Raw genomic sequence first — 20,232 nt, 5'->3', positions numbered from 1 at the left:
TCCGCCCACACACTCTAGTCCAGGCCTTTGAGCCACAGGGACTCATCCAAGCACTGTTCCTCTCACTTCCCTTCTCTGTCTATCAGTCTAACATACACATTTCTGTATTTACATCTCTATATACATCTAATAAAATATTCTATTTGATTAAGCCTCATATATCTCACTCATACAGCGGAAGAGGGACTTTTGTCTATAAACTTCTGGTTTTTGAAAACATTTTGTGTGTAGAATTAGCATTTATTTTACCACTGCTTTTCCCACATCTGTATACTACAGTTCCTCCCAGGATTTTACATATCTCTGTACATCTGTATTGCTGCATGTTTTGCCACATCTCTAAGTCACTACCTTTTTTCTTTGAAGAAATGCAATATTTACTGAAGTGTACAACCATCAGTCGTTTTGATGGGTAAAGCCCCAGGAGCCACACAAAGGGCACATAAGGAGCTCTAGATGTGTGAGGTGTCGGTGTGTATAAAACCTGTACCTAGACAGACATGCGTGGAAGAACAAACACACATACAGGACACACACACACTGGAGCAGTTCCTAGAGGAGAGGAAAGCAAAATGCTCAGTGAGTCTGTCTGCTTGCTGCTCAAGCCAAGGAACTACAGGAGGAGCAAGAGCAGCTGTAGCTCTGCCACTATTTCTGGCTAAATCACATGGCCCTTACATAAGCCCATTTTTCCTGCTCTAAAAAACAGTAAACTGCAACACAGGAAATACAACATACAAGCATGCTCACGCTCGTATTCACACACACACACACACACACACACACACACACACACACACACTTTCTCTCTCTCTCTCCCTCTCTCTTTCTCTCACTTTATCTCCTTCTCCTTTTATACCTGAATTCTGGGGGAAGCCACAAGCAACTCCAGCTGTGCTCTGTCCTGCTTCTTCCCACAGGTTCTGTTAATCATTGTCAAAGGGACCTTATACTGTACCTCCAGCATGAACAAACACGGATCTACCTCATAAGTATTTAGTTATGGGGTGTTTTGTTAGATGTATAGCTGTCAGTGCTTCTGAGCTGATTTCTGTTTCCTCAGCTCTGTATGCACTGCACTGTACGTGTGACCTGTGAGCTCTATGTATGCATGTGCTCTGGCATGAGCAGCATCAGGTCAGAGTTCTATGAAGAGGGAAACACTCACTGCTCTTGACACCTGTGCAACCCTCCTCCCTTTTCAACCCCTGGACTGCCAATACCATAAAAAAACATCTATACTGGGGGCTCTAATCCACTCAAAAACAGAATCATGTTTACTCTCAGTGCTTCCCTATCATTAAAGAGCTTAATCTGAGATAGACGCAACCCAGAAACTCAGAGATGTAGGCCTGATGTGGGCTGTTTTCAATACTGATCTGCTCCTGTGACACTCAAAGATATGCTAATGATGCAAGATTATGCTTGTGAATGGACTATTGAAAAGAAGGCATTTCCAAGCATTTAACAGTGTACTCGACTGAATAGCATATTCTTGAGATCGTGTTTCAACAGAGCAATGCTCCATTTCACCAACATATGTCAATAAGGAGACAGGGGGTTCCTGAATGAAATTCTATTGCCTCTTTTAGCCTACTACATCACCACCAAACTCCTGACCTCAAAAGAGATCCTCTGCAAGTCTGAGTAGACAATCAGGGAAGGGTATCTTTCAGAACTGTGTCTTGCGTAAACCCTTCAGGCACTCCATTTATACCCTAACAACACATATTGAAAGTTTATGAAAAAGACCAAACCAGAGGTCTTTTAAAATGATCTGCAACAGCCGATGAAGAAACATTAGCCAGGCAACATGACTTGCATCCAGTTTCAAGGAAAAGCGCTCTCAGGTTTCTGCCCTAGATTCACACATAGAGAGGCAAAAGTGCATAGGTCCATGGGGTGCTAGCATTAGCATACGGCAAAAAAACAACAACAGCAGAACCATAATGACAGTGACAGTACGCGAGAGAGGAGACACGCCGTGGGGTGTGTGAGTCAGCACAGGGCTATGTCTCCAAACCACACACGTCACATTCATTCAGCACATAGTTCCCTGAGCGCTGCATAATAACTGCTGTTTTCGAGGCGGCCATGATGAGCTCCTCAATTACCACTTTCAAAAAGGGGACACAGAGGCATCGACAGTTAGTCAAAGAATTCTATTTTTAGTGCTTGTGTACATTTGAGTGAAATGCATGTGTGACTGAGCGCAGGCTTTTGTGCACCGGCATGCAAATGTGATGATCATCATGTAGTTCCATAAAAGACAGAGAAAATTGTCTACAGCTTATCTACAACAAAGTGCTGTTATTTTATATGCAGTTTTTCACTAATCCAGCACATCCATCCATGTTCAATCATTCATATCATAATACAAAAATTCAACTAGACTACTGGCTTTCCCTCACTGAGTGCAATACAAAAGTTTCTTAGCTCTCTAATCAGAAGTATTATCTAATGTTATTATACTTACTCATCAGACTATTACTATAAAAACAGCCCTTCACATTGGGCAACAAAAACATTCTCACTAGTCAGAAAGCTCCACATTCTTTCTTAAAACTGCTATGAGAAGCAAAGGTGCAAAGCCTCACACGTCTTACAGTAAGGTTTTGAAATAAATACAGGTAATCTACCAGCAACATTTGGCTACACCAAAACTTTTTTAAGTATCCTTATTCTGGATACGAGTTCAAAATGATTCGGCGGTGAAGCAATGCTCCGCTGCTCTTGGCCCTGGTTCTGCCTCCACTGCATTTGCGTGAACACAAAAGGTGTATCCTCTGAGCACTCAAGCCCTTTTTGCATTCATGTCAAAGAACAAAGGTGTTAGGCAGGATAGGGGAAGAGATGGGAGATACCTAAAGCAGAAGCCTCTGCACAGACCAGGCAAAGTAGCAGAGGGTCATCTGGGGCTACGCTCTGCCCACAACACAGATGACCCTACCTGACTCTTACATAAGTGGCAGTACCCCTCAGGGACACTGTTTGTCTAGACAAGCCAGAACCAGAACCTAGTGAAAGGTACTGCTGAGGTTATTGTGGTCCCATTCTTTTTAATGAGGCCTGATTAAGTCTGATAGCTGGAATAAGTGTCATTTTGTTTTAGAAGGGGAATTGTTGGAAACTAATTGGGTGCCTAGCAATATCCTCGGGTCAGATGTGTGGCCTGTCTACTGTTGAATCCTTTTTCTCAAAGAGAATACAGTAACTCAGTCTTTAATTATGTTGCTGAACCTCTGCCTGCCTACACTTCACATCATAGAACCCATGTGTCTCTACCAGTTTGGAAGTGGGTGGTTCTAACATCAGATACAGTTTCTGATTGGCACAGGGGCTATCCAATCACATTTTAAGTTGTGAAGGATAGTGTCCTCAGATGACTTTTGCTAGCGGCATGCTGGAACGGGACTGATTCCCATCTGTATTACAGTTACCATGCCCTGGCCACATTACTGCAAACAGCCCACTGCTATAACAAGCCTGAGCCATCGCTGAAACTGGCCTCCAAGTTCAATAGAAGCCTGTAAACAATGAGTATTAAAATCACACACACACACACACACACACACACACACACACACACACACACACACACACACACACACACCGTATGAACACACACACACACACACACACACACACACACACACACACACCGTATGACTGACACTCAGTATTAAAGCTAACAACATGACGGAGCATTGTTGATGTGTGAATAATAAAGTGAGTTGTGCAGTCCATATGGAATCCATCTACACCAGAGGAGCTGCACCGGAGCAGTCTGGAACCCTCCACAGTCACAGCTGTGTGTGTGTGTGTGTGTGTGTGTCTGTGTGTGTGTGTGTGTGTGTGTGTGTGTGTGGCAAATGCTATAGTTAACCGTAATGCATAGGTATGATTTTATTGTGAATAAAGTGTGAATGTCATCAGCGACAAGCTTTCATGTTGTTTATGCTTCATGCATTACTGTAAGTCTTACTACAAGTTGGTGTATTAAAAAACACACACATTAAAAAGCTAGTGCAAGAGCTGTACACCACAGAGCACCCTGAGTGGTCGAGCCTGTACCGAAGTATACTGAGTGGTCAAGCCTGTTCTGAACTATACTGAGTGGTCAAGCCTGTACCGAACTATACTGAGTGGTCAAGCCTGTTCTGAACTATACTAAGTGGTCAAGCCTGTACCGAACTATACTGAGTGGTCAAGCCTGTACCAAACTATACTGAGTGGTCAAGCCTGTACCAAACTATACTGAGTAGTCAAGCGAACTATTTTGTGTGGTCAAGCCTGTAACAAACTATACTGAGTGGTCAAGCCTGTACTGAACTGTACTGAGTGATTGAGCCTGTACCGAACTCTACTGAGTGGTCCAGCCTGTAACAAACTATACTGAATGATCGAGCCTGTAAAAAACTATATTGAGTGGTCAAGCCTGTACCGAACTGTACTGAGTGATCGAGCCTGTAGCAAACTGTACTGAGTGATCGAGCCTGTAACAAATTGTACTGAGTGGTCAAGCAAACTCTACTGAGTGGTCGAGATATACTAACATTACTTCAGAAAGATGAAATCTCTAGTCTCCCATCATCCTAATTCACAGCTCATCCGTGTCTATTTCACATTTCCATTTAACTTGCTCCTTGATAACACCTTAATAGCAACAACATAAAATTTGTTGATTGCTTTGAAAAAAAAGACAGATTCAAAGGAAGGATGAGTCGTACGCATAATTTTACATAAGTGCCATGTTAAAACAACTGTCGGCACAGTTCTCCATGCCAGCCTGGAATTCCAGAGGAAAATGAAAATCTTATTATGATTCTAACCAGATGAGCGGCAGTGAGGATGAGCAGCTGTTGCGCTTTATAGAGGGGAATGTGTGTGCAGCACACTGAGCAACAGCAGAAGGAAACCAAATGTGGCGCCGATGAAGCTAATGAAGGAGGAGGGGAAAAGAGACAAGCAGCCACAATGCATCGCAATTCCTGATTAGAGGTGATCTTCATTTGCTTTGCATCATGCAGCACTCTGGGGCAAGGTGGGCCCATTTGGATTTGGATTCACAAAGAACCTTGACCAGATGTATTTGGATTCTTACATCTACTTTCATCCTCCACCATGGTTTACTAAACACACAGACAAACACACACACACACACACACACACACAGTTATATTGCTGTAAAGCAGTGGTCCCCAAACTACGGCCCGCCACCTCATTTTGAGTGGCCCCCCAAAACATGTCTGTGGTATATAGCATCTGGCTCGCACCGGAGTACGACATCGTCAAACTATAACCTCCGTAATTTCCCCCATTCATTCTCTATGGCGAGTCTTAACAGTACACGTGTAATACTCTTTTTGTCCACTGGTGGTTGTTTTGGCGCTGTTTCACGTTTACCATCGAAAACGGAATTAAATGTAGGCCTACCTGCAAACAATGTAAGAGGCCTATACTACGACGGAGTATTAGGGCCACACATGAAGAATTTTTTTTTTTCCATGACGAGATTAAACTCGCCATGTCGACATTAAACTCGACATTTCGAGAATAAAGTTGAAATATCATGTCGACTTTAATCTCGACGTGTCGACATTAAACTCAACATTTTGAGTTTATAGTTAGTTTGGGGAGAGAACGACTGCTCGGGACGATTGAAAGGGAGGACGAATGAAACATTGCAGTTTTCTTCGAGTGCAACAATGATTAGACATAGGCTAGGTCTACATCATGTGGACAAAACATAGAACATAGGCCTATTAACCTCCGTTGCTCAGCCAAATAGGCTACTTTCCTGTTATCAGAGTTACAGGCGATAAATGCGATGGTCAAAAGTAAACGTCAGCAGTTTATTTATTTATTGTAGGCCTATTATTAAAGAGTGTTTTTCATCTAGGTTCAACTTCATGCTTATGCACTAGACTAGGTATACTAAGTGCTCTCCCCAATCCCAGACTTTCACATTGCATGTTTGTTTGTAATGGATGCAAAACAGCCTTTTGCTGAATGTCTATGGAGGGATGAATGAAGCTGTCCTCCCGACCAGGCAACCCCATTCTAATTAAATGCACACATATTCCCTCACGGGATCAAAAGAGTATAGGCCTATATACTTATACATATCTGTGTTTATAGCCTTCTATGTATTGCAGGTGAGACATGAAAAAACAGTTTTAGAAAAATTAGTTTTGCCATGTTAACCTATAGAGAGTGACGGCCTGTGGGTCATGAAGGGCAGTTATTTGGATGTGCAGTGGCCTTACCCACGTAAAACAGAGTGAAATAACATTTTGTAGCCTACTATAGAAACATTATATCATTGGAAACATGTATTATTCTAGCTATATAATAGTGCATGGTAGGCCTATAACCGCGAGATACAGCGCTTTACGATGACGGCAATGAGTTAACAGAAGACGCAATCTACAGTAGCCTATCTGAATATCTGCAATCTAGCAATCTATCTGAAATAATACCTATTTGAAGTAGGCCTATTATTCATGTCACATATTGTGTGTTAGTGTAGGCTACATAGCTTAAACTGTAGGCTATGTTTAAACTGTATTTCGAGTTTAATGTCGGCATATCGAGATTAAAGTAGATATGATATTTCAACTTTATTCTCGAAATGTCGAGTTTAATGTCGACATGGCGACTTTAAAGTCGACACGTCGAGATTAAAGTCGACATGACATTTCAACTTTATTCTCGAAATGTCGAGTTTAATGTCGACATGTCGACTTTAAAGTCAACATGTCGAGTTTAATCTCGCCATGGCAAAAATATTTTTTTTCTTCATGTGTGGCCCTAATACTCCGTCGTACTATACTGACTGCATCAGTGTTCAAAAGTGTTCTAAAAGTTTATCAATGAATTGTTAATAACTAACTAACTTCTATTCAAGTCATATTTCTGGGGCTTCCTGGGATAATTTTTTCTATGTTCATCCAAATTCACAATTCACAAAGTTCTCATCAGGTGAGTGAAAGTTAGAATGGTGGTCATTCCAGATGTTTTTGCCAGCACTTCATAAAACTCTCATAGTTTGAGAACTTTCAATTATTTGTAGGATATTGCTTGTTCACAACTTGAGCTGTGTATGCAAAGACACAGAGTTCAGAGTTCATACATTTTAAATAAAATATACTTTTGGGACTCCCTGCTAATACTTTTGGGAATGCTAAAGTCTTTTTATTATTATTATTTCATTTGAGCTACAATTTACACTGATATGGCATGATGGCAATATAAACACAGCTAACAATGGTTTTAAATTGCAGTAGCCTATGATTAAATGTAATGGAATATTCAACTAAGGTAGACTGTTGTTTTTCACAGCACTACACTATTTATGGTTACTGATATACTCCGAGTCTCTGGCCCTCTCTTAGAGCCAGGCATAGTGACCCGGCCCTCGGAAGAAAAAGTTTGGGGACCACTGCTGTAAAGTGTCAGTACCTGTTGATTGGTCATGGTATTCATTGCATTGATTTGTTTTAAAATGTCTCCCTATATGTTCTTCAGAACCACCAGGTTACCGGTAGCTTTCAGAATACCTGGCGGAAAGTCACTCGGAAGTCTCTGTCCCTCTCTCCTTTCTTCTGACCTTCTTCATTTTCCACCATTTTTATCTTTTTTCAGTGTATCTTCCTACTCTGTCTCACCTGGCTGCATGTGTTCAAACCCAGTCCTTCACCTGAGATGTGTTCAAATTCGCAAACATAGGCGAGCAGTTTTCCGTTTGCCTTGAGTTTTCAGCGAACGTTTGCGAACAATCGCAAACAGTCTGCGGAGGTAGTTCTTCGCAGAGGTGGGAGTAAGTCACACATGTGTAAGTCACAAGCAAGTCTCAAGTCTTAACCTTCAAGTCTCAAGCAAGTCCAAGTCATTTTTTGTGACAGTCAAGCAAGTCAAGTCAAGTCATAGCTTGGGTCAAGCAAGTCAAATCAAGTCATAGCCAAATCATTGAAATTCATGATGATTTACCCATGTTTTCATTTTAAAATAAGCTACAATAGGCTAGTTATGAACTGCTGGAGTTTTATTTGTAACAAACAAATAGACATTGCATTCATTCAAGCCACATAGCCTACATCTGAACGGTTTAGAATAAGATGAAATGTATACGAATAAAAATAAATGTATTTCAAGTAGACCTATTATAAAATATATATTGTTTCAATATACCTCAAATATTAGGTAGCCTAAGCTACATCAAATCATGAAAATATATTCAAACAGTTCAAGTTACACTTGTCCTGACCTGTTACTGACCTGTCACATCTCCAGGGAACCAATAATGTTGAAAAAGTGAACTAATCAATCAATCAAACGCTGCCGAATACGTCACTGCCAAACTTTGACAAGCGCGACAGCGCAATGGGTTTTAGGAGGGTTTAGGACCGTCAATGCTATATCATATTATACATAAGCCTAACATGTGAAATAAACTGCTTTTCTAGACTGATTGCTGGTAGTTAGCTAGGCCTACTTACTGTTGTTAGCCTACTACTAACTAGGCTGTAACGTATGGAACAGGGACGTTTTTGAGGCTACGTTTATACGGTGACGGTGAAAAGAGAAGACGCAGAAGTGGCGTCTCGTCTTCATTTTTTTATTAACGTTTAGATGAGCATTCTCAGGAGTATATCTTTGTTTATATGAAGACGCAAGAGTATGTGATATTCGATTGGATATGCATTCCAGACCGCTGGGTGGTGGCGTGATAGAACCCCGGTACGTCACGCGCAGACATTCTAATTTGACAGTTTAGCCAGAGAGGTAATCAAGGATCTTTGGTTTAGCCGTTTAGACGGAGGCGCAACCCGGTCGTCTTCAAAACTCTACACTCTGGAAGGAGTCTTCAGATTTTTGCGTCTTCAAGCCCCGATGGCGGGGTCGCCGTGTAAACGAAAGGCACTTATGATGAAATATTTTGTCGTCTTCCTTCGTGATCGTTCTCGTATAAACGGCCCCTAAGAGGGAGGGAGAAAGAGAGACGCTTACTTTAGGTTACATTGGCAACATTTTCGCTATATATCGATTATCGAGATTAAACTTAGACAAGAAAATGTTTCACTTTGCCATTTCACACATTTTAGCCTAATATGGCCTTAACTAAAAAGCATAATAGATTCAAAGCCAACTCTTAACATGCCTCAAATTTGACGTTAGGTTTCTAACAACACTAACTTCGGATAAAAAACAATGTGGTGATGGTTATGTCGCTATTTTGCACACTTGCAGACTGCTGTTCATCTCTCCTTTGACTTGTCAGATACATCATCTGTGAAGCCAAACATTATTATGTTTTGGTATAAACGTAGAGCCTTCCATATTTGCAAGTTAGCCTACCTCAGTCTGTCTCATTTGAGCTGGCACTTGCTGTTGGTCTGTCACGTCGCGTCACTTGGTACAATGACAGGTTCGCTTGCATGACGCATGCAACAGCACCTAAGCAGATTTTCTAAAATCGTAAAGTTAACTCCTTAATATCTATGAAAAAAATAAAAAGTCAAGTCATTTTAAGTTTAAGTCAAGTCTCAAGTCATGAATAGCAAGTCAAAGTCAAGTCAAGTCTTTTATACATGTTGATCAAGCAAGTCTCAAGTCTTAAAAAATGTGACTCGAGTCCCCCATGTCTGGTTCTTCGTGAACACACAGTGCAACTGGACGTGAGTTTGATGAAGGTAGCGATGCAATTACTGTTACAATGGAATGTTAACACCAAATCGTTTTAAAACTGTTAAAAAAAATGTTCACCACAAACGTTGGCCACTGTTCTCTGAAATTGAGTGCACCTCTGATTGACTGGTTAGTGCGCTTGACTCTGAGCCTCTCTCCTCTCCTGTGCCATCTGTCTCTTTACTCTTCCTTCCTTATTTCCTCCCCCACCTTTTGTGCCCACAGCTAGTTAGAGGTCAAGTAAGGTAGAGGAGTCTGCACACACACACACACACACACACACACACACACACACACACACACACACACACACACACACACACACAGGGAGAGAAAGACTTCTGACTATTGAACCACTATTGAGTATAAGCATCAATCAATCAAAATGGAAAATGGTCTCACACACACACACACACACACACACACACACACACACACACACACACACACACAGGTAAATCATACTTCTCTGTGGGTAAATAAACATAATCACATATACAGTACTGTGTGATTTTTCAATACTTCAGTACAACTAACAAGCAAAATACTCCACCTCATAGATAGATAGATCAATAGATAGATAGATAGATAGATAGATAGATAGATAGAAAGAGAGAGAGGGAAAGAGGGAGAAGATAGGGAAAGAGTCAAACTAAAGGGAGAGGTGAGAAGAGGCTTAAGATTGCTAGAGTGCATCTCAGATAACAGTAATGTGACATGACAGGACAATGTGATAGGGTGAAATGTTCCCATAACCAACGTCACGCTAACATCAACAACAGATTGCCAACAAACATGCCACACCTCCTCATAGAATTTTCATGAAAACATACTGTAAATTATTTCCCTATCAACTAAGAACAGCCCTTTGGAGTATAATAACCTTTTGATTCCATAGCTAAACCAGCCTAATCAGGTTTGTGTATACACGTTGATAGCTGGTATTCAGCATCAAATGAGCTATGATTTAAAAGGCAGGTGAATGCAGTTAGAGCACTGGCAGAGAAACATCTGGCCAACTGAGTTTCTGAGTTTGTTTATGCTGTATATGCAGTCTCTCTCTCTCTCCCTCTGTGTGTGTGTGTGTGTGTGTGTGTGTGTGTGTGTGTGTGTGTGTGTGTGTGTGTGTGTGTGTGTGTGTGTGTGAGAGAGAGAGAGAGAGAGTAAATGCACTTTAGCTTCAGACCAAGATAAATGAGTTAGAACAAACTACATTCAGATTTAAATTAAGCATGTTGAGAGAAGAGTTGTACATGAGATACTGTGTTTACAGATGCAGGGCAGAAAGAGGGGTTGTAGACAGACAGCTGTGGTTTCAATACAATTTCACATGAATAAGGATAAGTGGGGGCTGTCAGCCACACACATGCACTGTGTCCCTGTATTCCACACATGCACTGTGTCCCTGTATTCCACACACATGCTCTGTGTCCCTGTATTCCACACACATGCACTGTGTCCCTGTATTTCACACACATGATCTGTGTCCTTGTGTGGCATGTGTCTACAGAACAAGCACATTCTGGTTATATGGTTTAAAAAATCATTTGATTATATACTATCCACTGAATTTACTAGCTACCATGGACTTGAAAAACTGGAGGTTCTTTTGAAATAGATTTTGACCATATCTCCCTCTTCATCCCTCCCTTCTTCTTCTTCCTCTCCCTCTCTCTCTCTCTCTCTCTCTCTCTCTCGCTCCCTCTTCGCTTCTCCTCCACACGGTCTCTGGGGTGTGGGTTTGGTCTGTGAGACTGGAGCTTACTCAGCACTTTTCTTGCGTTGAAAGTTTCTCTCTCAGCCGAGAAAAGGCGAGCTGAGCGCCAGCTCCAGTCTGTCATGGAGGCACTGCTAACGTCCACACTGCTGCTGCTCCCCAGCTCAGGCTTCTCCAGCCCCACTGCACTATGCTGCACCCCACCTTACTCTGCTGAGGGATATCTGTGCACTGAACTGAAAACAAATATTTGAAATCCAAAAGAAATATGCCAGCTGATTTGACAAACATGTTAGGAAACATAGTATGCACACACACAGTAAAACTGGGTAAATTGCCAGTTGTCTTTCTATCTACTCATGTGGGTATTGTCTGTTTATGGTGTTGTTTCTCAATGTGATGATGTCTACCAACTCTCCGGTGGACGAGAGTCGGTGGACGGGCTTAACATAATGAGGGCAGAGTTGCGACGGTTCTGCGTGAATTCCCTGCTACTTGAAAACAAAAAAGATGGATGCTGCTGCTGCCGGCGAACAGTGCGACTCGAGTTGAGCTTTTTTTTAAGTTGGCAAAAGTTTGATCAACTAGCCAACTAGCTCCGCTGGTGGGAAAACGCATGGGACTCATGAGTAGTAGCGCTATCCTATTGCGTGCAGAGGGAATTTGAAAGACAATCATTTATTCCGCCCCTCGGATTGAGCACTGCCAATGGTGAGTTCCCAGACGCTACATCTCGATGTGGGTCTGGCTCGTCAGGCTAAGAGCATCATGAAGTGAGTTACAATAAGCCAACCAGCCAGACACCAATGTGCCAGCAACAATTCCCATTAAAGTCACATATAGAGGGTTTAGCATGTGAAGAGAGCATTCAAAACATTTCAAGTGAATTTAGCTCTACACCTTGAAAGAAATTGTCCAGACATAGGCTCAGTATGTATGCAGTGATCTTTCATATATCATAACATAAAGGTTGCAATGGTTAACTATTTGTTATATTTTGTGGCGTATATATTCGTTGTATATATTTTGTTGCATTATATACATATATATATATATATATATATATATATATATATATGAACTTCTTGATTTATGATTGACAATACATAACCCCGTTTCTAAAAACACAAGGAGGAACATGTCACAACTAATTAGGTTAACTGACAACATGACTGGATATAGAAAGAGTATCCCAGAGAGGAAGTCTCTCAGAAATAAAAATCACCCTGTGAAAAAGGGTGTCGGCAAATAATGCAACAATAAAAGAATAATCCTCCTCAATGTAAAATTATGAAGAATTTGAGCATTCATCTATAGTGCATAATATCATTAAAATATTCAGAGGATCCAGGGAAATCTTGGTACGCAAGGAGCTGAAAAGAAATATTGGATGGCCTTGGAAGGCCATTTCTGCCCCCAAAAAAAAAAAACCTCTGCAAACTAACTAAGTCAGAATTTTGAGATACTTTGCATCTCATAACTTCCACTTAGTATCTCAAAATGTTGATTTGGCAATTCTGATCAATTCTGACTTATATAGCCTATAGCATGGATCTGGAAAGGCAGATTAGTTGAGACTGAATGATATATAAAGGTTTTGAGCAACATACTGCTATCAGACAACTATGTCTGTTTTACATATTTCAGGAAGACAATGCAAAACTGCATTTTGCACAGTATGGCTCCATAATAAAAGAGTCCAGGTGCTAAAATGGCCTACCCTCAGTCCAGACCTGTCCCATTTGGTACATCATGGAATGAAAAACACAATTAAGAAGACTCAGGACTGTTGATCAGCTGAAATCTTAAATGAGGGAAAAATAGCACAATGTTTCATTCTCAAAACTTCAGTAACTGGTTTCCTCAGTTCTCAAATGTTTAGAGACTGTTGTTAAAAGAAAAGGTGAAGCAACACAGTGGTAAACATGCCCCTGTCCCAACTTTTTAAATGTGTTGTGGGAATCAAATTCCAAATTAACATATATTTAAAAATAATTCTGTTTCAACAACTGCTATGTTGTCTTTGCACTATGCTCTACTATAAATATGTGGCTTACATGTATTGACAATTCTGTTTATATTTACATTTTACACAGCTTTCCAAATGTGGGAGGGGGGTTATTTGTGCATGTAAATATGGTAATAAATCCATAAGTTATCTTACCTTCCACTGCTCGCTTAAAGAAGACCTTGCAGCTGCCGCAGGTGACCACACCATAGTGGCAACCAGATGCTTCATCGCCACACACCAAACACACCTTGGCCGTTGAGGACGTATGTCTTAAGGACGAGCTGAAATGAGAAGAAGTCACTTTAGCTCACACATTATTTTCTCAACACTAAACAATCAAAGACAAGAAAACAGCAATTCTGTCCAATTATAGAGATTACACTTTTTATAATGTGCACAGTCACAGTAAATGTGGCAACTTCCATGAGAGGAGGGAAGTTTGGGAAAAGGGTTTTGATTTGTAACACCAAGCTGGAAACGACACACAAAAAAAGAAAAATAACAATGGAACAATGTCTTACAAAAGAGCCAAGGCAGCGGGAAGGGGAGAGAGCCCAAGTTTAAGGCTGTGCACTGAGGCTGTGAGCGCCAGGCCACATCTAATTAACATCTCTTAATAAAATGTGCTATGTCATAGAATGGCCTCTAAAAACACATACATGCTATCTGCAATATGTGAGCACATGAATTAATGAACTATTGCAAATGGGTCAAAATTGAATTTCAGTTAAGTAAAAAAGCTTAATTAAAACCGGCCACAACTGTAGGTTACAAGAAATACATCTGGACAGAGAGTAAAATGATTGTGAGACAGCACCAATAGATGAGCATATAAATAAATAATCATTACACGGTCAACTTCACAAGTAGTGTACTTTCAGCAGGTCTCCACTGTGCACCAAACTGTTTGCTTTTGTTTTAGCACATAGAACACAAGTCATGTCCCGCTGAAGACCTCCACATGCACCACTGACATGTAAATGTTTATGAACTCCTAAACGCTAATGTTAGCAAGAGCAAAGCTCAAATGGCACTGCATTGGAGCAGTTAATAGGAAGTGTTCCATTGCTTCCTATTGCGGCTTACTCTTGTTAAAAACATGAGTGCCATTCTAATCCAAGGGATATAGAGCATTTTCTCGGGAGTGAAGGGGTTGCTTTGAAGTAGGCCACTTGCAAACAGACTGCCATGACTCACAAAGTGGCCAGTGGCCAAGGAGGTCATACATGGAATAAAAAGACGCTCTGGCGAGGAACTGCAGAGATTTGGTTATGATTGGCCACATGGAACTGAGAGTCACCTTGATGATATTATTACTCCAGCATGAACAGCTGAGCTGCAAAACACAATCAAACAACCACGAGAGAGAAAGAGAGAGAGAGAGAGAGAGAGAGAGAGAGAGGGATATATAATGATGAGAGGACTAAACATAAATAGAGTGAGGGAGAGAGAGAGAGATGGAGTAACAAAGTAAGAGTGAGAAAGGTTTTGCATCCTGTGCCCTCCAAATGAAATAGAAACAGTTGGAAAACGAGGCGTGTGCTCCAAATAGTTGTAGCTGACTCAGCAGAAATCTGATTAAATCGTCCAGAGAAACCTGACAGAGCGCGGAGCGGACACACACACACACCCACACACACACACACACACACACACAATTGCAACAGTGCCCTGTGGCAAGGCTCAAAGTCACCCAACGATGAAAGACTCCCATGGCCTCAGCTGTAAAGCACAGGCAGGAAAGGTAAGGACACAAGCGGAGACTTCAGTAAAGTGGTCGACAGATTGCACTCTGCAGGGTCCTGTTTGCTTCTCAGCCTCCCTACTGCCCTGCTGTTAGCAGAATGTACACCGAAGCACAGCTCCAGTAAACAATACATATGGCTTTGTTTACGCCATTGTGAGTGCAAATATAAAACTACATGATAAGATTTAGCTAACAGTAGTAGAACAAATAATAATATTTCATGGAAAACCTTGTGCCAGAGGGCCTTGATTTGTGAGGAATACTGGCTTCTTCTTTCTATCCGCTCTCCGGCAATGTTAATTAGCTCTTTCCTATTTCAGTCAATAGCACTAGATAATTGTCTGGTTAGCATTCTGACAACACTCTCTCCCTTAACAAGCTGTTTGATCTCGGAGGCATGCCTGTTCCCTGGCCAGCCATGGCTGGTCCACTACCAGCACCTCTCACATGCAATCTGCACTACTGATCTAATTCTGCCGCTGCCATCTAAGCACACATTCAATTTGTTAGACGGTTAGCTTGGGTTGTCTCTGGTATCGGTCTACAATTGGCAGGCTTCTTACTCTTTCACTCTCTCAGTTTCTTTCTCTCTTTCTTGCTCTTGCACTTATTTTCTTCAACACCTATTTCTCGGAGTGTGTTGGCTGGGGTAGTTCTGTAGTTCTAATGTTGCCGGTGTAATGGCAAGAGAGGAGTGTGAGCCCAGCTAAAGACAACTGTGCAGTCCGACTGCACTATTCCTGCAGGAGCCAAGGGCCCTGCCCAGTTCAAAAGATGAAAACAAAAAAGACAGAAATGGAAAGAAGCAAAGAAAACAGCAGCTCTTGACAAGGTGACTTCTCCTACTGTGGGGGAAGTAGGTCAGCATCCACTGTTGCAAAACAGTTGGCCAACTGCCAGGCTTTAACTCTGTGTGTGTTTGTATGAGCGAGAGAGAGAGGGGGGGGAGAGGGAGAGAGAGAATGAGTGAGAGAGAATGTGTATGTGTGTAATAAACGACAGGAGAAAAGGATCAAGAAAAACATGCAACACCCATGGACCCACCCAGGGTGCGTAGAGGCCCCCTCACAGCTCTCGTGTTACACATGCGATGACTGAGCCTCTAGCGCACTGTCCCTCACACCCTGTTGCTTCCGTGGGTCTACCGACAGGCAAAAGGGCGGGCCAGTCCAACTGTTCTTCTCCTCGCCAACCAGCATGTGCCCCATGATCACTTGTTTGTTGCGATGATCTCAGCCTCCTCGCGTAGCCAGGGAATGGTGTCATCTGTCCATCTGCTCGGGCTCCAACGCAGCCAAACGCCACAAGTTGTTTATGAGGCTGCGCTGATACCCCCTGACAAAGAATCCTGTTCACACTACCGTGGGCTCCGCCGCTCCGCACCGCTCCATGCCTAAGCTGTACAAACTGCGCTGCATCTGCAGTGCATTAGCAGCTGTTAGCACAACACGGCACGAGAAAACACAGGCATGGAGGAGCAGCCATTATGAGAGCGGTATCAAGTGCGGTGTGCTGGCCGGGGCAGGAGAGGGAGTTCTTTGTGACCCGCAAGGTAAACATTTCCCCCCAGCTGGCTGTAGAGTGCTGCTCACACACTCTGCTCATGTCAAGACTTCCAGCACACTAAAGCATGGGATCACATGGTGGAATAGATGTCATGTACCAGGACAGACACACATCAATAGTCTCACATGCCTCCGCATGCACACACACACACACACACACACACACACACACACACACACACACTTTTAAACCCACAAGGGACTGGCCTGTGGTCTCCTCCACTCCATCTTGGTGCTGCTGGAGTCTGGCTGGAGGGGACGCACACTGCATCAAGATCAAAGGACCCTTTTCATTTTTTCTTCACATTTTTTTTCTCCTTCTTTAGCAGACAAAAACAGTTCTGGGCAGCAACTTCATTGTTTTCTATTGCCTTTTCATCTTCAATAGACAACAATTCAGTCCTTTATTTCACATGAATATCAGGTTCAACTTCTCATACTGCAAAACATACAATATCCATTGCAGTATATAATCCCAGGAGCGCTCACTCCCTTCTAAGCCAGCTACTCAGCCTGTCCCTCGTCATGGAGACGGATGAGAATGACTCCAGCATTCTGACTCCACATGCCTGTAGGAACATGTGTACCATCTCTATAGTCCAACTCAGTGAACTTCCCATGAGCAGTGGCCAGAGCATGAGCATCTTAACTAATGATTAGTTTAGCTTCACAGCAGCCCTCAAGAAGGTCCCAAGTCCCCATGCACTCGCTGAAGGTCATCACATGAAGTGAGTAGGCCTATCTGGGAGAACTAGTGCATGTGGCTAACCTATGAAAAAATGGCCTCACCTTCATTGCTAGCAGAGAGTGCCCTGCTTCTAGTCTTCACAACTCTTAGAGAGTCAGATGCAGTGAGGACGAAAGTCAACTTCTAGGTCAAGCACAAGCTCATGTGTTTTTCTATGTGTGTGTGTGTGTGTGTGTTTATGTGTGTGTGTGTGTGTGTATATATATATGGGGTATAGGGGACACAGGTAGGCCATTAGAGCGATCCATCAGCTCCAGATCAAACACAGAGGCTACCAGGGACTGGACACTGGGCCTATGCATTTCTGAGAGTGTGCTCGTTCACTCTGTATGCTTGCTGTCTGCCCAAGTGCACATATGCATCTCCTGCATGCTCTCTCCTGCTCGACTAGTGTATGTATGCCTGCACACTAAAATAAACACATGTCTGCATGTCTCATTGCTCTCTTCCAATATGACTCCATAGCTCAATCTCAGCTCTTTCCCATACACTATTAGACTTAGTCCATATGCAGAGTCACACACCCACACTATTCAATTAACCCTGACAGAAATGCACACATCTCACTAACCAGGGGCTGGGCCAGATTAGCATACCAGCCCTCCTTATTGTGAGAGGAGTGCCCTTCTGTGAGCAAACAGATGCTTCTAGAGGATAAAGAGGGAGTGTGTGAGAGAGAGAATGAGCGAGAGAGAGAGAGAGAAAGAGTGAGAGAGAGTGAGAGAGAGAGAGAGAGAGTGAGAGAGAGAGAGTGAGAGAGAGAGAGAGAGTGAGAGACAGTAACAGCCACTCCAGTCTAGTGGTATTTATATAATAAGCACCTAGGAATGTAGAAAAAGCTAAAGGTAGATTAGGTAAAACAAACAGTGAGGGAGGACAAACGGGCTTATGTAAGCGAGGGGAGACAGTCTAAACATTATGAGTACACCCACTCAGTCCCAGCCCCCTAGAGGGAGAGAGAGAGGGGCGAGCACAGGGAGGCCTGCCCTGCCGTGGAGAATTATGGGCCACCCCTGAGAGCATTAGAGTCCCCGGAGCTTCATTAGCAAAGGTGACCCTTTGTAGGGGTCGTCTGAAAAGTCCCTGCGCACACAGAAAAATAATATGCCACTATCCTGTGCTTGGATTACAGCATCACCCTTTACTGAAGGGGACCTGGCCAAAGCATCCAGAGTCATGGCCTCCCTATACTGTACCGCAGGTCATCACCACTGAGAGCTGAAATTCTCATTTACAAAAATAGGATAAATGATAGGGGATGAAAATAGCTCAGCTTTTTTGCGTGAATAAGCTGTTATTAAAGAGAAAGTCGTAGACAAGAAATGTCTAAAGGACTTGGCAAAGCCTGACTGTGCCAAAATAACGTGCACAAATAATCATTATACCTGTCAATAACTTAACCATGACAAAATTAGCGTTGCTACAATTCCATATTTGATTGCTTCCATTTTGACAGTTGTTTTTTTAAATATGGATAATATATCCTTATAAATTCAGTTATCACTGTCATGAGCAAAGTTACCCCCCTCTGCATTGTGAGCCCACACACAGTTTGGTACCTGTTTATTTTATTTATCTGTCTTCCCTGGAGGCTCCGAGGTGAAAAACAGAAAAGAGTAGGGGAGTAGAGGAGAGAGGTGGAGAGAAGGAGAGGTGGGGAGAAGGGGAGAGAGGTGGAGAGAAGGAGAGGTGGGAAGAAGGAGTAGGGGGAGGTGGAGGAGGTGGAGAGGAGGAGGTGGGGGAAAGAAGGTGGAGAGGGAGAGAGGTGGAGAGAAAGGAGAGTAGAGGAGAGAGGTGGGGAAGGGAGTGGAGGAGGGTGGAGAGAAGGGGGAGAGGAGGAGGTGGAGAGGTGGAGGGAGGTGGGGAGAGTAGAGGGAGAGGTGGAGAGAAAAAGGGGAGTGGGTGGAGGGGAAAGTAGAGGAGAGAGCTGGAGAGAAGGAGTAGGGGAGTAGAGGGAAGAGGTGGAGAGAAGGAGAGGTGGAGTGGAGGAGAGAGGTGGAGGTGGATAGGAGAGGTGGAGTGGAGGAGAGAGGTGGAGAGAAGGAGTAGGGGAGTGGAGGAGAGAGGTGGAGAGAAGGAGAGGTGGAGAAAAGGAGTAGGGGAGTAGAGAGAGGTGGAGAGAAGGGGAGTAGAGGAGAGAGGTGGAGAGAAGGAAAGTAGAGGAGAGAGGTGGAGAGAAGGGGAGAGGTGGAGTGGAGGAGAGAGGTGGAGAGAAGGAGTAGGGGAGTGGAGGAGAGAGGTGGAGAGAAGGAGAGGTGGAGTGGAGGAGAGGTGGAGAGAAGGAGTAGGGGAGTGGAGGAGAGAGGTGGAGAGAAGGAGAGGTGGAGGAGGAGAGAGGTGGAGGTGGCCTTTCACACCCGCTCAGCTCACTTCCTCAGCACTCCCATTCAGCTGAGGAGGAGAAGGCCCAGTGAACAGAGACTAGACATACCTGGACAAACCCATGTGAATCTGTCCTGTCCTGCACAAGAGCTAGTGCCACAGACAGACAGCTCTTTCAGAAACATCATTTTTAAGGATGCAGTTTATTAGAAATATAATGAAGTGTTTACTGTATTCCCCCCCACACACACACAAACCTAAGTATATGCATGGGCGTTACAGTAGAAGTCCCAGTGCAGCTCTCAGCATTCTTTTATTTATTTATTCACATCTGCCTGACACGCAAGGACAGAGTCATCAAAGTCATTCATTTTTAGGAGACCTTCAACAAAAGCAACAAATCACAGCAACTATTCTAAGCACATGTCTGAA

At 43.0% G+C, this 20,232-nt stretch overlaps 1 protein-coding gene across 1 annotated transcript in view; it reads right to left on the bottom strand.

Annotated features, from left to right (window-relative positions):
- nr3c2 (nuclear receptor subfamily 3, group C, member 2) overlaps positions 1–20,232 on the bottom strand; it is a 71,330-nt gene that overhangs the window by 20,754 nt on the left and 30,344 nt on the right. The window contains exon 3 of the mRNA XM_048248444.1: positions 13,572–13,699. Within this exon, the coding sequence (XP_048104401.1) occupies positions 13,572–13,699 (128 nt within the window). The remainder of the gene's footprint in view (positions 1–13,571; positions 13,700–20,232) is intronic.

Source organism: Alosa alosa, chromosome 1 (assembly GCF_017589495.1).
Source record: "Alosa alosa isolate M-15738 ecotype Scorff River chromosome 1, AALO_Geno_1.1, whole genome shotgun sequence".
NCBI lineage: Eukaryota > Metazoa > Chordata > Actinopteri > Clupeiformes > Clupeidae > Alosa > Alosa alosa.
The sequence above is the reverse complement of the archived record's forward strand: the minus strand, read 5'-3'. Positions and strand labels throughout refer to the sequence as shown.